The sequence below is a fragment of the Meriones unguiculatus genome, chromosome 8, assembly GCF_030254825.1.
Source record: "Meriones unguiculatus strain TT.TT164.6M chromosome 8, Bangor_MerUng_6.1, whole genome shotgun sequence".
Taxonomy (NCBI): Eukaryota; Metazoa; Chordata; class Mammalia; order Rodentia; family Muridae; genus Meriones; species Meriones unguiculatus.
Genome location: NC_083356.1, coordinates 5650603 through 5672365, shown reverse-complemented (window position 1 = coordinate 5672365; position 21763 = coordinate 5650603). Strand labels below are relative to the sequence as shown.

The 21763-nt window shown below is 46.5% G+C and overlaps 1 protein-coding gene across 27 annotated transcripts in view; it reads left to right on the top strand.

The window, feature by feature from the left end:
• Pced1b (PC-esterase domain containing 1B) overlaps positions 1 to 21763 on the top strand; it is a 187552-nt gene that overhangs the window by 118410 nt on the left and 47379 nt on the right. For 19 of the 27 annotated variants that reach the window (XM_060388731.1, XM_060388728.1, XM_060388719.1 and 16 more), the window contains one exon: positions 1712 to 3323. The exons of 1 other annotated variant lie outside the window; for it this stretch is intronic. In XM_060388731.1, the coding sequence (XP_060244714.1) occupies positions 1766 to 3043 (1278 nt within the window). In that variant the 5' untranslated portion in view covers positions 1712 to 1765 and the 3' untranslated portion in view covers positions 3044 to 3323. Of the gene's footprint in view, positions 1 to 1708; positions 3324 to 21763 lie in introns of those variants that run through there. 7 more of the 27 variants (XM_060388729.1, XM_060388721.1, XM_060388718.1 and 4 more) reach the window with 1 other exon arrangement.

Sequence of the window (21763 nt, the reverse complement as noted above, 5' to 3'; positions counted from 1 at the left end):
CTCTCGTCCCTTCGTCGGAGGAAATAAAAACAACATTTACAGGTAGCATTGAATTGTGCTTCTGCCTCTTAATTTTCCCAGCCAGTTGAAGTAAAGGTAACTTGAGGTTTTTGTGTATTTTGAGACAGGGCTCCCACAACATAGCCATGGCTGATCTTGAACTAGGCTGGCCTTCAACTCCTAGAGGTCCTCCTGCCTCTGTCTCTGTCTCTGCCTCTGCCTCTGCCTCTGCCTCTGCCTCCCAGCGAGTTGAAGTAAAGGTAACTTGAGGTTTTTGTGTATTTTGAGACAGGGCTCCCACAACATAACCATGGCTGATCTTGAACTAGGCTGGCCTTCAACTCCTAGAGGTCCTCCTGCCTCTGCCATGCTGGGATTGAAGACATGGGCCGTCACACCTGGCTTTTAATTTGGGCTTTTGAAGATGAGTCCCACATCTGTCAGCACTCATCCGAAGTATTTAGAAAGTCAAAACCTTTTCTCTATTTAGCTCAGTCCCTGGGGACATATAAATTAACCAGCTTAGGAGAAAAGTGAAACATTGTTAAACCATTAGTTTTGTCCTTTGGTTATGAATGCAGAGGACAGAACTAGAGCTTTCCATATGGGATGCCTTTATCTCCAAGACCTTTTTTATTTACTTGTTATTTATTTTTAAGTGTGTGGGTGCCAGGGGTAGGGTGTGCACTCTTGTGTGGAGACTAGAGATCGATGGTGTCTGTCTTCCTCTTTTGGTTTTTCAAGACAAGAGTTTCTCTGTGTAGCTCTGGCTGTCCTAGACTTTGTAGACCAGGTTTGGCCTCGAACTCAATGATCCATCTGCCTCCCAGAGTTCTGGGATTGCAGGCGAGTTCCACCCCCCCCCCCCTTTTTTTTTTTAAGGAAACCTGTCATATTTGTTTGTCTTTCTGGGTGTGAGGGGAGGCATGTCATTTTTTTTCTTATTTCCTTATTTATCGTGACAAGCTTTCCTTATGTAACAGTGGCTGGTCTGGAACTCACTAGACATGGCTAGCCGTTTGTACCCAGTTCTGCCTGCCGCAGCCTCCCAAATGCTGGGATTAAAGGCAGCCATCACCAGGCACCTTATTTTTTTTGAGACAGGTTCTCCTACTGAACCTAAAGCCTGCCATTTTGGCGAGGTAAGCTGGCAGGTAAGCTGGGGTCTGCTTGTCTGGGCTGCGGATTTGAGCATTGGTCTTCTTGCTTGCACAGTTCTTGCTTTTACCTACTGAACCACCAGCCAACTGGTTGGAGGTTTTTTTTTTTAACATATTAAAGATGGTTTATGCTTCATAGAAGCTAACAGAAGATCCGGCTTTGTAGTAAGCTCTGTTTGTGCCACAGCTTCTTCCTGTTAAGTTGTTTTTTGAGTAGGTGACCACCTGTGTGAGGCTAAGTGATTACAGTTGCCTCCTGGCTGGGTGGAGCCTGGACAAGCACAGAAGCAGCCCAATAGTAGAGTTCAAACTGCAGGCCTAAACTTCAGCCAGATCCAGGAGGGCTTCCTGCTCGTCCCGCCCCCTTACCTATCCGCCCCCTCCTCCCAGCCCGCAGGCCTGGCCTCCTGGAGCCTGCTACGTGGGTTCCTTGGGGGGGCCCCACACCCTCAGGCAGCAGCTCTTCATGCCTTACTTCCCTTATCTTTCTGAAGCTCGCTGCTGCGCCTAAGGGTGAGCCCCTCCCAGCGCTTTCTCTTCTGTTCTAGCAGTTCCCGGGTCCAGCTTGTGCAAAAGAGGGAGCTAAGAGACGCGCCACGGGCATCATGGTCCGCCTGTTGGCCTCGGAGGTCCAGCAGCTACTCCACAACAAGTTTGTGGTCGTCCTTGGGGACTCTGTGCATAGGGCAGTGTACAAGGACCTGGTGCTCCTGCTGCAGAAGGATTGCCTGCTTACTCACAAGCAGCTCAGAACCAAGGGGGAGCTGACCTTTGAGAAGGACCAGCTGATGAAGGGAGGCGAGCTGGATACCCTGCACAATCGCACGGACTACCGCGAGGTGCGTGAGTTCTGCTCGGACCACCACCTGGTGCGCTTCTACTTCCTCACGCGCGCCTACTCCGAGTACATGGAGAGCGTCCTGGAGGAGCTGCAGTCGGGCACGCACGCCCCGGATGTGATCATTATGAACTCTTGCCTCTGGGACGTCTCCAGGTACGGGCGGAATTTCTTAAGTAGCTACAGGCAGAACCTGGAGAACTTGTTTGGACGCATGGACGAGGTGCTGCCCAAGTCCTGCCTGCTAGTGTGGAACACTGCCATGCCTTTGGGTGACAAGATCAAGGCGGCCTTCCTCCCACAGAAGTGCAAGGGCCAGTATCGGATCTCAGTAGCCACCCTGAAGAAGAGAGTGTCCCAAGCCAACTTGTACAGCCATGAAGAGGCAACCAAGCGCTATTTCGATGTGCTGGACTTGAGTTTCCATTTCCGCCAGGACAGGAGGCACCTGCAGGGAGACGGCGTGCACTGGGACGAGCACGCTCACCGCAGGCTCTCCTACCTGCTGCTGAGCCACATGGCCGACGCCTGGGGTGTGGAGCTGCCCCGCCGAGACCCGCGGCAGCCTGGTCCCCCGCCGTGGGAAAGGCCAGGCCAGGCCAACACAGGGCCTCAGGCTTCTGCCCTGTCTCCGCCAGGGCTTCTCCCCAGGCCACCGCCCCTACTCCCATCCCCCACCTTGCCCATGAGGCCCCCGCCACTTTTGGCGTGCCCCCTGCCCCCGCCTCACCTGATGCCCCCGGCACCGCCCTATCCACAAGATAACTACTTTTCCTCAGACCCTATTTTCCACTCCGATGAATTCTATATCCATCCAGAAAACCCCTCACCCACCCACCCAGGATATGCCTTTGATGGTGACTTTAGCTTTCATCATCAGCCACCTGTGCCCAACTTCCACCAACCCTGTTATCAGCGCCACGCCCCTGTGGTACATAGGGGCTTCCCAAGGCATCACGCTCGGGGCCCTTATATGCCCTGGAGAGGGAGGCCCAGGCGACCACAAAGACATGCCCCAGCCTGCCAAGAGTCAAGGCCCCAGTAGTCTGACCAAGCCCTTAACCTCTGGATGGGACCATGTGTTGTCTGGCTTTCCCTTTCATTGTCGCAGTCTACACACACTGACCTTGCTAACGTAAGCCCAGCCAGCCCTGTCTTGGAGTTTTCTTTGTTCGTTGGTGTTAGAAATTGGCAGGGAAGAGCCCGGCCCGCCCTTGCTGCCTGAGGTGGTCTCTCCCTCCTGAGTGACCAAGCAAGCAAGCATTCTTACTACCTCCCCCTCGCTATTGTTGCCTTTTTGTAAAAATAAAATTGAAATAGAGAAAAGAGAAATTGTTTCTGAAGGTGATTCTGCCTGGTGTGTGTGTGTGTGTGTGTGTGTGTGTGTGTACACGCTTGTGTGTGTGTGTGTACACGCTTGTGTGCGTGCGCGTGCGCACAGGTGTTTGTGTTTTAGGGCAGCCTCTCCTTGCGCTGTAACCATCAGCTCTTAGAGCAAGGTCTCTTTGTATTAACTGAATGGTTTTGACAGCTGCTTAGGAAACGATTCAGAGCAGTTTAAAGAAACTCCAAGAGATCTGGTGAGGGACATAAATGGAGCTGAGTCCTCAGAGGAAGTGGGAGAAAAGAAATTCGACAGATTCTGTTTTCTCAAAGAATGACTGAATTTTAGAAGTAGGGAAACTAGAGGTGTGAAAGTTAACGTTTGCAAACCAGAAAACTGAGTCCAAGAAAATAACTCTGCTAGTCTTTCCCACTCTCTGTTTTCTACTTGTTACCATTTACATTAGCGTGTGTGCCTGTGTGAGCATGAAAGGGATGGGGTCTCGGCATCCCAGACCAGGCCGCTAATTATGAAAGTGACTCTGACCTTACCTGCCTCTGCTTCGATAGTGCTGGGATTACTCGTGCACGCAGAGCCAGCCAGCACTCTACCAGATACGCTATGTCCCTGGCCTCCATTAACCTTCCAAGCCCAGGACTGTGCCATCCCTGGAAGGGAAGAGCCCGGTTGTCTGGTGAACAAAAGGCTATACATTTGTTACAGGGGAGGCGTACCTTTAACTTGGCAATCCCTTGGCTGGTCCTGGCTTGTGGACAGTAGGAAGCCGGAGAGAGGTAAGGCACACTTAACAGCAGTGTGAATTAACATTGTAGAATAAAAATACAAATTGGAAGGGAGCCCCACCCCACCCCCAAGTCATAAGCCCTTTTGGAATCAACTCTAGAAAGTGGCCACAGCTAGTACTCTGTAAGACTATTCTGTAAATCACTGTTTAAATGTTAGGCCCCTTTCAGATACAATACTCAGTAAGACTGATGGGAATTTTCATTTTGTTTCAAGACAGGGTTTCTCTGTGTAATAGCCCTGGACTCACTTTGTAGACAGTCCAGGCTGGCCTCAAACTCACAGAGATCCACCTGCCCCTGCCTCTAGAGTGCCGGGATTAAAGTCAAGGGCCAACTTGCCCAGTGCTGGGAATTTTCTTACTGAGGAATTGGACTGGACTGGTTTGTAGGTCCCTAGTCCTAACCATCTCTAAACATGTTATTCCATCAGAGTGAAATCACCAGAAATTGATGGTTTCAGAAGAAATACACAGCAGCGTGTAGTCCCCCAGAGAACATATTCCAGGAGAAAGGGCTCTATCACCTCAGAGACGCCAGTGTCTGAGGCCCTGAGAGGGGAGCACTCACCAATGGTTTGCAATGGATGTGGAGATAGGCTTTACAAAGGTGTGGGCATGGCTCTGCCCCCAGTTTCTAAGAGTGTGTAAACTGACATGCTACCTGTGTTGCAGCACATCTGATGGCTTATCGCTGAGGCAGCATGGTCATGACCCTAGAAATGTGGAAAAATCAGGACTTGCCAGAATGTCTCGGCAGAATCGGGAGAGGGGTCAGTGACTGACAGCGACTTGGCACCATCGGCCCTCACAGTGTCCTCTTACCTTAATTCGCATTTATTTGAGTCATGTTGAGTTTTTCTATTTCAGGAGTAAGCCAATACATTGGAATCGCGTTGTCTCTGCTGAGCTGGACTGTAAGCATTAGTCCTTACTGATCTCGTCGTGCCTGATGAACCAAGTTCCCAGGTGGAGCGCTGAGGGGCGATGGTGAACTGGGGATGAACTCGCTGAGTTACCCATTACACGGTGACAGACATTCAATGGCAGTTTCTCAGGGGGTTAGTGCAGAAGGGTTTGGTCAGGGGTAATGTTTCCATGCATGAGGGTATTAGAGTTTGGAGAGTCACAATTCTGAAATCCACGTATGATGGCTTTTCTTAGTTGCCAACTTGACTATATCCAGAATGAACCAAAACAAGATCAGCCGGGTAGATGGCCATGGATTGGCTGGACCATAGGCTGTAAGCTATTCTAGTAAATCCCCTTTTCATGTATGTGTGTGTATGTTTATATGTGCATATATATGGATATGTGTGTGTGTGTATATATACATACATTCATTCTATCAGTTCCGTTCCTCTAGAGGAACCTAATAACAGCTTTTGGTACCAGAACTGGTTCTAGAGCAACACAAGCATAAGATCAATATCTTAAGTGTCTGGCATAAGCTCTTCAATTTGCTAATATCCTCAGTTGCCAGTGACTCTCCTGGAATACTTGAATACTCTCAGCATGCTGGAAGCCCACCATGTGAACTGTTTGACAAGCCTGAGGAGACAGATGCATTTGATTATTCTGATTCACCAGTTATGAAAGGCAAGGGATTTGGTGACTGTATGTAAAACTTGTTGACAGTCTGTGGAAAAATGGTGATACTAGTTGGCTGCTCTTAGCATCTCTGGAAAATTGACAAAGGAAAAGAACGGGCTCTGAGATAAAATTAACCAACTACTAGCATCTCAGAATATGATGAAGGACAATGAACTCAGTGATTAAACTGGCCAGCTTCAGATGCGCATAAGCAGTCTGAAGGTTTCTCAGTGTGCCCCAGAAAAGAATTTTCTCTCTAGCAGCCACAGAGTTTAAGTTTTGGAAAAGCAAACCAAAGCCTTCATAAGACAGGCTGAATTAGAGCAAAAATTCAGTCCCAGCCTCAGAGGGGGTTGGCGTTTACATACAAGAGGACACTGATGTCCCTCAGGGCCCACCAATAGTTGCATGTAGACCTGTAACCAGGCTTATGGCTAAGCAGGTTCCTACAGGGTAGATGAAAAGTGTAGTTCATGAGTAGGGTTCTACACTACCACAGAGCTCAATGAGCTTGCTAATTCTTTCAAACGTAAGTCTTGGGACTGTGTGTGGAAATGGATCTTAAGGGTGTGGAGTAATGGTGGCAGCAACATAAAACTAGGCCAGGCTTAGTTTGTTTACATTCCACTATATGGAAGCTCATACAGTTTTAAAAGGGTGTCAAAAAGTTTTTTTGATTGACTGAAACGTTTCTCAAAAAGAAGTTGGAGATGATACCCCTTGCCTTAGAGTTGAGGAAGGGGTTTCAAGGCTCAGGGAAATAGCAATGTTAAAAGAGTGCGTATGCTGTGTAAAACCCAGTCCTCTGTAATAAGAAGGCCTGGAAGACATGCCCTTCATTAATTCTGTAAGATGAAAGAATGGTGAGAGGGGCACCAGGACATTTGAGGAGCTTTGTTGCCCTTTTCCTTGAACAAGACCATAGGGCTGGAGATGCTACTGCTCAGTTTTGGTGAATTAAGAGAGACCCATGGCCTCTTACAAGGGAGAAAGAAAACAATTGGGGGTCTATTGGACACTGGCTCTGATTGACACTGATTCTAGGAGATCCCCAAGAAACATCGTGGCTCTCCAGTTTATCTACTAACTCACAGTAGGTCCAGTGGTTCCCTGAAGTTATCCTGTGGTTATTTCCTCAGTCCTAGGAAAAAACAAAACAAAACAAAAAACACATAATTGGGATAGGTATATTTAGAAGTTCGCAGAATTCTCACATTGGTTCCCTGACCTATGGAGTGAGGGCTGTTGGAGTTGTAAAAGCCAAATGGAAGCCTTAAAGTTGCCTCCACCAAGGAAGTGAATCAAAAACAGTGTCATGTCCCTGAAGGAATTACAGAGATGAGTGGTACCACCAAGGACTTGAAAGATGTGTTCCTACCACATCTCCCTTTCATTCTTCTACATCGGGCCAGGGCAGAAGACAGATGGATTGTGGAGAATGGCAGTTGACTATCAAAACTTCAGTCAAGTAGTGACTGTTATTACAGCTGCTGTAGCAGATGTGGTGTCCTTACTTGAGCAGATTAACACATCTCCTGGCACATGGCATGCAGTTATTTGATCTAGCAAATGCCTTTGGCCTGTCTGTAAGGACTACCAGAAGCAATTTTCCAGTTGGCAAGGCCGGCAGTATACCTTTTCAGTTTCACTTCAAGAATACATGAACTCTCTGTGGTCATAACTTAGTTAGGAGGTGTCTCTTACACAAAATTTGACATTGACTTACTTATTTTGACCACATTTTGCTGATTGGATCAAGTGATCCAGATTACCAAGGGGAAATTGGTTTGCTTTTTTGCAGTGGAGGTAAGAAAGACTGTGTCTGGGGTGCAGGAGATTCTTGGGGACATCTCTACCATTATGAAAGGGCCAGGATTCCTCCATTTTGCCCCTGCTGAGCCATCTCAGGTCTGACTCAGAGCTCACCTCCATCCCCTACTTAAACACCCCCTCCTATGGAAAAGTCTGTTAAGAAAATTACCCAACCCTGTCCCAGTCACTTGAAGTCAACATGGCCCAGCTAACTGCCACTTTTTGCTTCTGTTAAATTGCTTGCTTGCTTGCTCCATTTCCCTCTTCAACTGCCAAGCAGGATGTGCATTTTGCCTTTAAACGCTTCACTGTTCTGTGAAAACTGTTTCCAGGCTTTTGCTATAAAGACCCTCAGATTCAGACTCTGGTTTTATCAGCTGGTTCTTGGGATCTTTGCCTCACAATACTGCGTCCTGTAATTAAAGTCAGTGGGAAACTACAACCTAATCCAGGCAGAAAAGAAGGTATAGGTCATTCCTATACCAATCCAGGAAAAGAGCCAAGACCTGCTGAGGTGTTTGCTGAGAAATACAGAATGGGAAACAGTGGAAGCGGTTATGAATACTAGCAAAGACTATGTGACCAGTTGCAGAAAATAGGAATATGATCAACATGAGTGTTTCTGTCATATTTTGTTAAGAATGTATTTGCTCAGGCATTTGTGTTTTCTTCAATTTTTTAAATCATGAAATGTAGCCTCAAGAGAAAATCAGCAGTTGTTATATTAAAGCTTGCAATACTTAAAATGTCCTTCAGAAGACATTGCCACCTATTCTAAAGTATGTGTGTGATGGTCTATGGGGTAGTTATATCACATTTTGTGTAATTATGATATGATCTGGTTATTTTTTCTTCAGCTCGAGGCTGTGTACATTTGTGAGGGATTTTTTTTTTCTTAATTAAATCATTCAAAGTGGAAAGACCCATCTTTAATTGAGATCTTTTGCGATGGGAAGATCCACCTTTAAGCTGGGTCATGCCTTCTGCTGGCAGCCTACACAAAGCATATGGAAAAAGGAAGCTTGCTCTGTGTTTGCTTGCTCTTCTCACTAGCAATTCCACAACTACTGGATTCTTGGACCTTCGGATGGTTGGTAGCCAGCCATTGCTGAACTAGCTGGACCTCAGCCTGGAAGCCATTCTGCTAAATTCCCTTTCTATGTATGTATACTGATTCATTTTATCAGTTCTTTTCTTCTAGAGAACCCTGACTAATGCACCATTATTCAAGATAAAAATTCTTACTATATCCTACACTATCCAAACATGACCAAGTTTGCTAGGACAGCCTGCAGAATGTGCTGTGTACCCCAGATATTTGATGCCTGTCACAGAATATCCCAAGATGCATCACAGCAGAGCACGGTAATTGGGGAATGAGAACAGGCAGTATTCCAAAGATGAGCAGTCATCAATAGCACTCTCTTTGAACAGGGGGCACCATTTTTAGGAGCAGGACTCCAGTTCCAAGCAAAGTACACCTTTAAAAAACCAAGAGCACCTCAGAGCTTCTCGGCAAGCCCACATGGTTTGACTGCCAAACCCAGGCTCTGGAGCAGGTGCTGTCATGCTGCCATCACCGGCCTCTACTTTAGCTGATAAGGCTATTATCTGCATTTTTTTTTTTTTTTTACTACCATGTCTAAATAGAATGGGCTAGTTTGGGCAAGTGTTTTGATTGTTGTTGTTTGTTTTTAGATGTATTTTACTGATATGAGTATTTTGCCTGCCTGTATATATGTGCACCCTGTGTGTGCCTAGCACCTCTGGAGGTCAGAGGAAAGCACTGGACAGCCTGGAAGAGAAGTTAGGCATGGTTGTGAGCCACCATGTGGGTGCTGGGAATTGAACCTAGGTCCTCCGCAAGAGTAACAAGTGCTCTTAGCTGCTGGGCCGTCTTTCCAAGTGAGTTTTGATTGTGTATTTCACCTCACCACTTCACACCACTGGATCGATCTCCCCTGTCAGCGGCTGGATGGCAGTGTTCACAACATTCTTTGTGTGTTGCAGGGCCTTCCCCAGGCCCCAACTTTCAGTTTTGTGTGTCTAGAGTGGAAACCCTAGAATTTAGATATCTGGGCAGTTCACAGAAGAGGACCGGGCTCCAAACCACAGCTCTTAAGGTTTCTCCCCTTAAAATAAAATATAAAAAGCACAAAATACCCAAATCTGGGTTATGATGGGATGTCTTCCCACTCAGGTAACATAATGCCGGTTTAGCCATTTATCATTTTTGAGTATGTTATATAGATGTGTATGTAAATAAGAGCGTTTTCCTACGTAAGAACAAGTGTGGTACTGTCTCTAACCGCACTGTTGCCGAAAGCAGCTAAAATTCAGTCCCAACCCCTCAAAAAATAGTTTCTGCCACTTTACAAAGTGGGATCCACTGAAGAATTACGTGACTAGTGGCTCTCGTGACTGTTGAAATCTTATACTCCAGAAAAACCCAACATGCTGTCCTTTTCAAAGCATCGATGTGTTGAGGTTTATGTGTCCCTCAGGGGATCCCACTTTTAGTTTCTCTAGTGATTTTTTTCATTGTGTCATAAAAGTTAGATCCAAGCTGGGCAAAGTGGCACAGGCCTGTGATCCCAACACTCTGGGAGGCAGAGGCAGGCGGATCTCTGTGAGTTTGAGGCCAGCCTGGTTTACAAAAGTTCAGGACAGCCAGGGCTACACAGAGAAACCCTATCTTGAAAAAAAGGAAAGGAAAGAAAAATAGTGATTTATATTTCCCTCCAGTAACCAGAACTACCTAGTTGCTCTGACTTGCCTGGCAGTTTGGCTACCATGAAGTCTGACAACAAGGAGGCCAGATACCCCTTTTCAACTAGCTTCATCTTCACCAATAAGAGCCACAAACAGAAGAAAATTCTGACCCTGGTCATACGAAATGGAGTTCTCAGTAAAATCTAGGGTTTTGAAACCACCCAGGAGTCCCAGCGTTAATTCATGGCTGAATTAAGCTCAGCCCTGGACTGGCAGCTAAGAAACAGGCCCCAGAGAAACAAGAATATTGATACAGGTAAGTGCCCTTGGTTTTTCCGGTAAGAAGGAGCCAAGGGCTTGCCATTCGATAAGACCCTGTAAAGACAGGGCCTTGCTGTGGAGGAGGACGGTGGAGAAAATAATTCCTTTGCATGTGACATCTTCGCTGTAGGACTGCGCCTTTCTTAGCCAGCCAGCAAATATCTAGATAGTTGGCTGCAGGTATTTGCATGTCTCTGATATCCTGGTGTGCTGGTCTTCTCTTAGTTTATTGGCAAATAGATATTTGTTAACTCAATTTAAAAAATTTAACCCAGGCACAGTGGTGCACGTCTGTGGTTCCAGCACTCTGCCAGGCAGATCTCTGTAAACAAAGCGAGTCTGGGACAACCACAGCTACACGGAGAAACCCTGTCTTGAAAAAAACAAAATAAAAAAATTATTTCTCGTGGTTACAGATACAAAGTCTGGATAAGAAATCTATGTTATATAAGAATGTTTAAGGAATTACTAGTAGGGAGAAATGAATCTAACACCTTACTAGGAAGTTTCTTCATTTTTCTTTGATTTGTTTTGGGTTGGGTTCGGGTTTTTGAGACAGAGGCTCATGAACCAGAGGATTACGTTTGTTCTAAGCCTCATTGACACGTTAGCTAAAAGTCTGTATTCGCTTCGCATGATGTCATTTGCCTTAAGAATAAGAACAGTGCCTTTTCCAAATGCTGACTCAAGTAAACTCTACCGAAGTTTAGCGCGGTGCCGGAAGATGGCTCTGTGGGCGAGCACTTGGCTTGCAAGCATGACGACTCCTCAAGTTCGAGCCCCTCCTCCCACGTGTCGCCGTGAGGAAGCTGACTCCTGCAAATTGTCATCGGACCTCCCACGTGCAAGCGCGGTGGGCACAGGTGCACCTACACAGACACAAAAACATAAAAGATTTTAAATGTTGGATTCGAGGCCTCCATTTATAAAGCAGGAGAATGATGGAACCAATCTAGGGGTGTTGGGAACTTTGCGTCAGTAAAGCCCTGTGGGTTTGGGGTGCAGTTCAGGGGTACAGGTGCTTGTTAATATGGACAAGGCCCCAGTTAAATGGGATGTCAACAAGCAGACCCAGCCCCTGGGCGCTGATTGTAAATGTCTGCAGAGGTGGGCGTGGTGTTGCAAGCCTGCAATCCTAGCACTTGGGGGAGAGTCAGGGATACAGTGAGCTTCAGACCCACTTGGGCTACTGAGTTCCGGGGTGGCCTGCACCACAAGCGAAATTTTCTGTCATAAAACAAACTCACAGCAGTCAAGAGATGGAAGAAAGAAAAGCAGGAGCTCAGAGCCAACTTTGATTACAAACCTCAGCCTGCTTTCTTACAGAACCCAGGACCACCGGCCCAGGGAAGGCACCGCCCACAACGGGCTGGGCTCCTCCCCCATCCGGCACTAATTATGAAAATGCCCTCCAGGCCTGCCTGAAGCAGTATTTAACGGAGCCATTGTATCAGTTGGGGTTCCCTTCCCTCATGTGATCTTAGCATGTGTCGGGTTGACATAAAGTTACCCGGCACAGACCCTGAACTTTAATGATGACACCAGGGCTAGAGAGATGGTTCGGCCATTAGGAACAAGGACTGCTCTTGCAGAAGACTCAAGTCTGGTTCCCAGCTCCCACTTCAAGACCCTCCAAACTGCCTTTAACTCCAGTTCCAGGGATCCTACACTCACAGGTACATACACAAACAAAGACATGCACACAATTTAAAAACTAATAAAATACGGTTTTAAATTAGTAATTCCTACAGCCTGGGATTGTCCCTTGTTAATGGCATGATAGCTGGAAAGCACTTAGTATGATGTCTAAGCACACACTAACTCGTCCATTCAGTTCAAACATAGCTGACTTAAAATAAATCACTGGTTTGTCTCTTCTAGATTTAAAGAGAAAAGGCCAACCAGAAAGTGTAGTGTGTTACGGAGAGTCTTTAAGGGTTGTTTATTGAAAGGACTTGAGTCAGCACAGGACACACCAAGACCAAAGGAGATTTATTTGCCCCAGAAGGACAGAAGGCAGGGAGAAAGAGAGAGAGGACTAGGGAGAAGGAACAAGGGAGAAGTTGCGTGTGTGTAGGGGGGAATTTGCCCTGGAGTTGCAAAGACTGCCCATGAATAGGGAAGAGACAGACATGGTGGGTAGGCAAATGGTCCTTTATAAAGGGAAAGGGGGAAACCCTGTATTAGGATGAGTTGATTTGCTTTGATTGGACAGATTGATTAGGGCACCCAAGAGGGGCTTTGGATTGCTGCACTTCAATACGCTGCCAGCTGGACCTCGATGGTCAGCCTCAGGTGGAAGAAGTGGACAAGTAAGGGAAGGGCTAGCCTTGGAGACTAGCTGCAGGAATGTGATCTGTGGTTTAGCAAGGGACAGAGAAGGAGGAAAAAGGGCAGGGCCTGCCACAGCATGGTTGCCATGCCCAGGCCTGCTGGAGCCCTTCGTTTATTTTGACGTCAAATGTTTGGCGAGACCACAGCTAGAAGACAGCCAGGGTAGCTGCCCCTGCAGCCCAGGTCGCTTTCTGTCTCCACTCAAGGCCTAGAACGGATGGTGTTACAGAAACTTCCGACCCTGAAGATAAAACACCTCTCCGAGAGCTTTTTAAAAATGATGGCCTTGTATTGAAACATACAAGCCAGGTATACATGCAGACATTTGGAGGCCGTGGCTTGCTTCACTCTTAGTTTCTTCCTAGAAAAGAACAACAGCAACAACAAAAAACATTGCATCCGTGTTTGGTGAGGAGATCCCGAACCGAACAAACATGGGGATGGCGCTGCAGCCTTGCTGTGGCTCGGATCCGCGATCTGCCTGTGCTCTCCACGGTTGAGACAGGCCTCCCCAGCCACTTCACCCACCACTCAGGGCTCAGGCTGTTCCCAGAGGATGATGGGAGACGGGACTCCAGTGTCCCTTGTCTTCTCCCTTCCTGTGAAGGCGTAGGGTTGTTCTGGAGTGTCAGCTGCAGATCTTCGCTACTTCATCTACCTGCACGTATGTACACACGTGTGAATGACATTCTGTTAAGTTCAGAGGACAAATGTACTCTCAGCCTTGTAGATTTAGAGACCAGAGATGCCCTTTGCCAAGGGTTTAAAATGTGATAGAGGTCTCGGGACAAGGCTCAGCGGTACAGCACTTGCCTAAAGTGCGAGTCCCTGAGTCCAGTCTCCAGTATCACACGCGCACACACGCAGAGATTCGGCACACTCACGACTGCCTTTAATCCAGAAGCCACGGTGAACACTCCCTGGGAAAGACAGCGACAGAGCTCCAAGGATCTAGAGGAGGAAGAGCTAACGTGAAAGGACAGGAGCAGGGACAGGGTTGGCTTTGGCTGCCACGAAGTGGCCTCAAGCTAACGAGGGTACGTGTAAACAAGACTTCAGAGGTAAGACAGAAAAGAAAAGCACGCCTTCAGTCCCATCACTCGGCAGGTGGAGGCAGGTGGACGTCTGAGTTGGAGGCCAGCCTGATCTACAGAGTGCATTCTAGGACAGCCAGAACTACACAGAGAAACCTTGTCTCAAAAAACCAAAAAGAAGGAGGAAGAGGAGGAGAAAAGCAAGTTACAGAATAAAGGGCTGCTGGCCTGTCCTGGCTCCTGATTCTAGAGGCAACAGACTACATGTGGGAATTACCTTCTTGCTATTAGTGAGAAAGCCGGTGGGTGGGGGGGACACCTTAGAAAAGTCGTTATTCTGCCAACCCCGGATTAAAACCAACATTTTAAAGATGCTGAATGTCTGGATTGTAACTTTCATTCACTTTTGATGCTATGTGCTGAACCCAGATTCTCAACAAATGGTTGGCGGTCCCTACCACTGAGCCACACACAAGACCCTGATCTTCCATCAGAAAACTGTCTTTGCTCATTAAAGATGGTTTCATCTCAAAAACTCACGAATTCAAATACTCTTTTTAGCTGGAATTCTTATACAGCTGGGAAGTAACTCCAGCTCTCCCGTTTCATACCAGACTATTTAGAGTTGAAGCCTGGTCCTGGCATCCCTAACAAGCCAGGCTCCACCACTTGTCCTCAATAGGCCAATTAAAGATGTAATCAACAGTCAACGGCAGAGAAAGGAGATGCACTGAATGAGGGGGAACAAATAAAGTCTAATGACATCCTCCCCAACCCAAGGTTACCTTTGGGGCACTGACCTGAGATTTTTAAGTTTCTGTGTGTGTGTGTGTGTGTGTGTGTGTGTGTGTGTGTGTGTGTATGTACCCACATGTTCTGCTGAGATCGGAGAACAACCTTCAGGACTCTGTAGATTCCAGGGAAACTCCTGACAGATGCTCTGCCCCCAGAGCCCTCTTAAAGATTAGGATTAAAAGAGAAGACAAGAGACCTGAATAACAAGGCAATAGCTGATCAAGGTGTGGCCCAGCCCACCACTGTCTCTCATGCCAAGTGGTCTACACGTTGTCAACTGTATGAAATCTCTTTCCTCTGTCTGGCACTGGGTCCCAGTCTTTTCCTAGTATGTTGTGTGGACATTGTTCTCAGGAAGCCTTGAACAGATGCCAACTCAGTCCTAAATGAGAACCAACAGCCAACCAAAGTGAGGATACCACCGAAGTCCAACCTGCTAGAACTGCGAGTTTATTAGGGTTACTGTGGTAGATTGAATGAGAATGACCCCCAAAAGCTCATATATTTGCATGCTTGGTTGAACTGTTAGGAAGGATTAGGAGGGGTGGCCTAGGAAGAGGTGCCTTGTTAGGCATGGGCTTTGAGGTCTGCAGCACCATGCCTGCCTGTATTTACCCATGTTCTCTACCATGATGATAATGGACTAAGCCTCTGAAACAGTCAGTCAGGCCCAAATGAACGCTTTCCTTTGTAAGAGTTGCCTCGGTCATGGTGTCTCCTCACAGCAATAAAACACTAAGACATTTACAGAAACAGAAATGACTCAGAAAGCTACCATCACCAAAGTCCATCCTCGAGTGGGTGACAGCTCATGAAAGCGGGAAATCTGGAGGACACTGACACCCTGCGTAGCCTGCAGGCAGGTCAACAGGTTGGAGAGTGTTCTTTCTGCGTAGTTCAGTTGCTGAGCGCCTTCCAGGCAGGTCTGCTTGTCTGAGGGTGGCTGAAGCAATCTTTACTGCTTAGATGCTCTCTGGAGGGAGGGGCCTAGTGAATCTGGTCAGTTTCAGGGACTCTTTGAAGCTGTTTTGAATTGTGTGGCTCCTGTCTTGCAGGAGGGAGGGTTTTACCTTCCTTGGAACATCCTGTCGTTTTTCACTTCCTGTAACATCCTGTCTTAAAATCTCCTCTTCTTTCACCTCCTTTTCCACATCCTATGTTTTAAGTTTCCTCCCAAGATGGAAGGTTTTACCCTCAGAAGAAACTGCTACACAACATTTTTCCAGGATGGGTTTTCTGGGGGGAAAACTTCAATTCCTTGGGGACCATTGTTTCAAAAGTCTGATAGCCAAAGGGAGGGGCAAAACTGTCTGGACAATGCCTTTTTCTCCTTCCAGGACACCATGATTAACAATTATAGATGATGCTGGTTAGTTTTTAAAAAATGCAGAACTACATTAAATATTGACAAAAGCAATTCAGCCCAGCCTTTCCAAATACAGGGCCACCTGGAAAAAGCAATCAAAATGAGATCACAGTACTGGAAAGAATAGGAACCACTGTCTAAAATATAAGATCCTTGAATATTTCCATTGGCCCTACCAGAGTTCTCCCGCACACACTTGTCCGTCGACAGATCTCTGGAGTTGGAGGTAGGAAATCTTTTAAAAAAGGATTTAGTAAACATGTTTCATCTTCTAACTTGTTCGAGGGTTTTGATCAATAATTCATTGCATAGACTGTCTCTTGAAGACTGTCTTGTCTGTTGTCTTTATGGATGACAAATCAGGATATCTGGAAGACAAAACGCTGCCTCTTTAAAGTGCACAGCACATCAGATGGAATGCCCCCAACTTATAACGTGTAGATGAGAAACCAAAAGCCTCAACCATGTGGAGCAGAAGAATCACTGGACACGGCAGCAAGCACACGCAAGAGGCCAGAAAAGCTGTCTAGATGTGGCCATAGGTCTTCAGATGGTCTTTGCTCACTTGATCACCAAATCTCATTTAAGATGTATTGTGAACTACTGGAGCACAGCTGTTTATCACACTAAGCAGACAGATACTTTTTTTTTTTTTTTTTTTTTTTTACAGATGTTTGTGTGGAATACAGTTTCATCAGATTCCTGTGGTTACAGTTTTGGTTATAGGGAGGCAGAGAAGATTATTAGTTGGGCATGTGAGACTCTGTCCTGTGCTGTAATTCTCAATACAACTGCAGTCTGATCACCCACTATGTGCCAGACATTGTGACTACAGCCATCTTACTAACGGCTCTCAGTGGGCGCTGCCGTCCATCTTGGCTCTGATGGAGAAACTGGGCACTAAGAGGTTCATGTACTTGCTGCCGTTGAGAATCTTGGTGAGTAAATGACCCAGGCTGGGGCTCGAGAGGTGGTTCAAAGGTTAAGAGCACTGGCCGCACTTCCAGAGGTCCTGAGTTCAATTCCCAGCATCCAAGTGGTGTTTCACCACCATCTATACTGGGATCTGGTGCCCTCTTGTGGTCTGTAGGTGTACATGCAGAGGAGAAAAGGCTCAGAGATGAAGAGCACTGGCTACACTCATCCAGAGGTCCTGAGTTCAATTCCCAGCAACCACATGGTGGCTCATAATCATCTATAGTGAGATCTGGTGCCCTCTTCTGGTGTGAAGGCACACAGTCCCTGGGCCATCTTCCTTTTAAACAGGACACCGTGGAGTCCAGGCTGGTCTCAGACTCCCTGCGTAGCTGAAGACAGCCTTGAGCTTGTGTTCATCCTGCCTCCGCTTTCCATGGGCTGCAGTTGTAGACTTGCTCCACCGTCCTCCAGTTTCTGCAGTACGGTGGCCGGAACCCAGGGCTTCCGGTAAGCTGAAAATGACCTCTTCAAACCTCGTAACCATGTGCTTCCCCCTCCAGGTCCACGTTGGAATTCCTTGGAGATTTTTTTTTAAACCATGCCGGTACCTACAGCATGCTCAGGGCCACACACAGCATCCCTAACGAGGACAAACACTTCAGGCTTTTTGTTAGCCTTGGTCACGCCATTTTCTCAAGTTTCTCCAGCTTGATTACACCATGACAGCTCCAAGAACTAAAACATCTAGGCTCTCACTGAAGAGATTCTCACTCCCATCCCCTAGTAATGACCAGTTGCTTGGCTTTCTTCTCTCCTTCGTTCTGTCTCCCCTCTGTCCCTCCATTCATCTCTTCCTTCCTTCCTTTCTTTCATTTCCCTCTCCATTCCTTTCTCTTTCCTTGAGGCAGGTTCTTACTGTGCAACACTGACTAGCATGGAATGCTCCATGGAGACCAGGCTGCCCTCGAACTTGCAGAGATATGCCTGCCTCTGCTTCCTGAGTTGCTTGTACCACTGTGCCCAGTTAGGCTTCCCTAGTTTCCCCGGCAGTGGTTGACTATAGGCCAAAACAAAAGAATTTCAGCCCCCTCTCCTCTTACCCCGTCATCCCCATAACTGCCCTGTCCTATAGGCAGGCAATGGGCTCTGGTTCATAACCCGCAGTTTTCCTTCACAGGGTTTCTTCTGAGCAGGGCCTTGCTGTCCTCTATTCACTCTTCCCTTCATCCTGTCTCCTCACCAAAATTACACTTACTATATACCAAGCACTGTGCTCCAGGTATCAGTCTGGGATGAGTCCTATTGAATTCGTCAGCTTACATGGATGTTGCAGATTGGTTCCATCGAGTATAAACCTGTGAGACTAGACACAGAGTAGGAACAGAGGTATTAGTTGGGAGGAAGGGGGGTTCATCACCAAATCCTTCCAGACTACTATATAAGGTATCCCTGTGCCTTTTGAAATACTTTATCCTCTATGGCCAGAATGGTCGGGAGATGAAAAGTCCCTTTTGGTGGCCATTCATCATTGAAGGTCGGCCACTCCGAGCTGCAGTGAGTAATCATTTTCCGCTGTTTTACATATACGGAGAGATTGCGAGCTCTTGCCTTAACCTCTTTGAAGCAGATGAGAACCAAGTCAAGGGGGCAGGAAGTCGTCTGTCCCATAATGTCCGTCACAGTCCAGTAAACACGAAGACTCACAAATGCAAGAAACACAACAGAAAAACAAAAACAGATAGAATATCTTCTCTGAGTCTGAAAACAGAGATGTATTCAGCCAGCACCCATTCGTGACCGAAAAAGCAAAAACAGGGCGAGGAGTCAAGGAGCTGTTGGGGTCTTGCTTCCTCAGTCAATATAACCCATTCTTGTGGAAGAGGTCACAGGAACTTTGCAAAAGACCTATGTCAAGGTAGTCATGCTCTAAGCATTATTGTGATAATTGTCCCAAGGAAATCTTTCCCCAAAGTTGTACCACCTTTAAATATGTCAAAACTAAACAACCTGGGATCAGACTGGAGAAGTTTGAACCAGCCCAGCCAACTAAACTGTACTGAACCAGCTTTTTTTCTTACCTCTTGCAGTTTGTTTTTCTGCTGACGGTAGAACTTGCAGGGACTCCCTCTAAAGACAGTGTTTTCTTGAATATTCAAGATTTAGATTTGTGTGTATGTGTGTGTGTGTGTGTGTGTGTGTGTGTGTGTGTTTTGAAGCTAAGGAGGAGATCATGAAAGGGGAGGAAGATAGCATAAGGGAATAATGGATAGAGTAATGGAATTCTTGTGACATGAAATCAGAAGTAGAAGAACCAGCAAGAAATTCTGGAGAGATGAGGGAAAACAATGGAGGTGGCAGATAAATTAGAACAAAACATAATGACACACATGTATGAAAATGTCATAGTGACAATCTGTATTAAATTTAAAAAGTAACTGTAGATTACATCTTATTGAGTATCATTTGATCAAATGTCTTTAAAAAACAAAATTTGGAGAAATTTGAATACTGATTGTATATTGATGTTATTGATATAATTTTTAATCTACTCTTGGTGTGGTAATTCTGTTACAGTTATATCAACTGAATGGCCTCTGTTGCCATGCTTCAGAACACATGCCTGTAGTCCCAGCACTCAGAGGGTAAAGAGAGGAGGACTGTGGGTTCCAGGTCATCTTTAGCTCTGTAATGAGACCCTGTCACAAAACAAAATAAAAACCAACCCAGGACATCTTACGTTAGAGACAAGCTCTACCACCAAGCTGTATCTCCATGTGTGATGTGCATTCAGAGCAGAGCTGATTTGACTCCTGCATCCATTTCACATCCCTATCATTTAAACTGATATCACAAGTCTGAACATCCTCTTATAAAACACCTAGCATATAGCATAGGGTGGGACAGTAATACAAAATATGATAATGATAACAGGTCATGTGACATTATCAAGCTGCCCTAGTGGCCCTTGCCCAGGTGAAGGGAGTTCAGAAGCGAGTGATGAACTCACACAAGCATTTGGGAAGAGCAGCTTCCTGCTCATTTCAGCTCCCCCTCCCCCTCACTCACTGCCCTGCTGTGTTTCCCAAAGGGTTAGTCTGACTCTCCCCTCCTTTTCTCGATGCTTTCCTTCCGTCTATTCTCAAGATGTGGGAGGCGTAGGACACAGTAGACCCAAAGTTCTGTGTTTTCTCCTCTGTAACCTCAGAAAAGTCTCCAGGACCATGTATTTATTTTTTGCATTTATTTTTTGCAAGGCAGCCAGGCTGGTAGTATCAGAAAGTGTTTCTCTGTCCTTTTCTCTGTTCCATTTCCCCAAAGAACTCCCTGTTCTTCCATCAAATGATCAGTTTTTTTCCTGCTTATAGATAAGCATCTCGAGCAGAGGTTCTCAGCCTTTGGCTCACCCCCCCTCAGGGGTTGCATATTAGACATCCTGCATATCAGATATTTATAACGCCGTTCATAACAGCAGCAAAATCACAGTTGTGAGGCAGCAATGAAATAATTTTACAGTTGGGGTCACCACAGCATGGAGAACTGTATAAAAGTTAGGAAGAGTTAGGAAGGCTGAGAACCGCTGAGCTAAGGAGATTGATGAGGTAAAGTAAGAAAACAAAAAGATTAAAGAGGAGGGAACAAAATGAGGGTCTGTCATTTTTTCTCAGACGAATGGTCTTGTGTTCCTACAGGATCTTTTCTCTAGCAGGGCATCCTAGTGCTTTGGGAGATTTTTACAACGTTACTCATGGGATGAAGAGATAGTACAGAGGTGAAGAGTTCTGGTTGCTCTTCCAGAGGTCCCAGTGTCCCAGTGCCCATATAGCAGCCGACACCCATTTATAAATCCAGTTTCAGGGGATCTGATGCCCTTTTCTGGACTCCTCTGCACCCACGTGGTACACAGACATACATTCAGGCAAAACAATCATACACAGAAAATAATTTTTAAACACCATCCATTCAGAGCCTGCATGGATCTGAGCTAAATCCTCTGTATATATATGTTATGGTTGTCTGCTTGGTGTTTGTGGGGGGACTCCTTACAAGGGGGAAGAGAGAGTGTCTCTGACTCTCTTGCCTGTTCTTGGGACCCTTTTCCTCCTACTGGGTTGGCTCATTCAGTTTTGATGTGAAGGGAGGCGCCTGAACTTATTGTATCTTGTTGTGATGTCTTTGGGAGCCCTGCTCTTTTCAGAGGGGAGATGAGGGGGTGAATTTGAGGGAGAAGGGAGGTGGAGGGGTACTGGGAGGAGTGCAGGGAAGGGAAGCTGTGGTTGGGATGTTTTGTATGTGAGGACAACAATTTTTAAAAAATAAAAAATCAGCCACTCACTCTTCATCAGTTCATTACTGGCTGTCCCTTTGCAGGTCCTCACCAGGCCCTTGTGCTATGTATAGGATAAAGCTCAAAGGGAGAGCTCACAACTGAAGTTTTTTGTCACTGAAGTTTTGCCAGAAACACAGTTTCAGGACACCTATGTGGTGCTGTGCAAAATTATCACCAACCATATTCAACCATCAAGTCCATCAGGCTGGACACCAATACAAAGCCTGCTTTACAGCAAGATTCAGGTTATCTCTCACCGTAGCCACCTATCAGCTACCCATTACCCCAGAGTCCTGGTTCCTTGGGGGATTCCAGCAGAGCTATGAAGAAGTGTGCTCTTTTTTAAGGTTTTTCTTGTCTGACTTCATCCCGAGAGCTAAGAGTTCTGCAGAGCCACAGCAGTCGATGGAAGCGGGCAGGGCCTGAA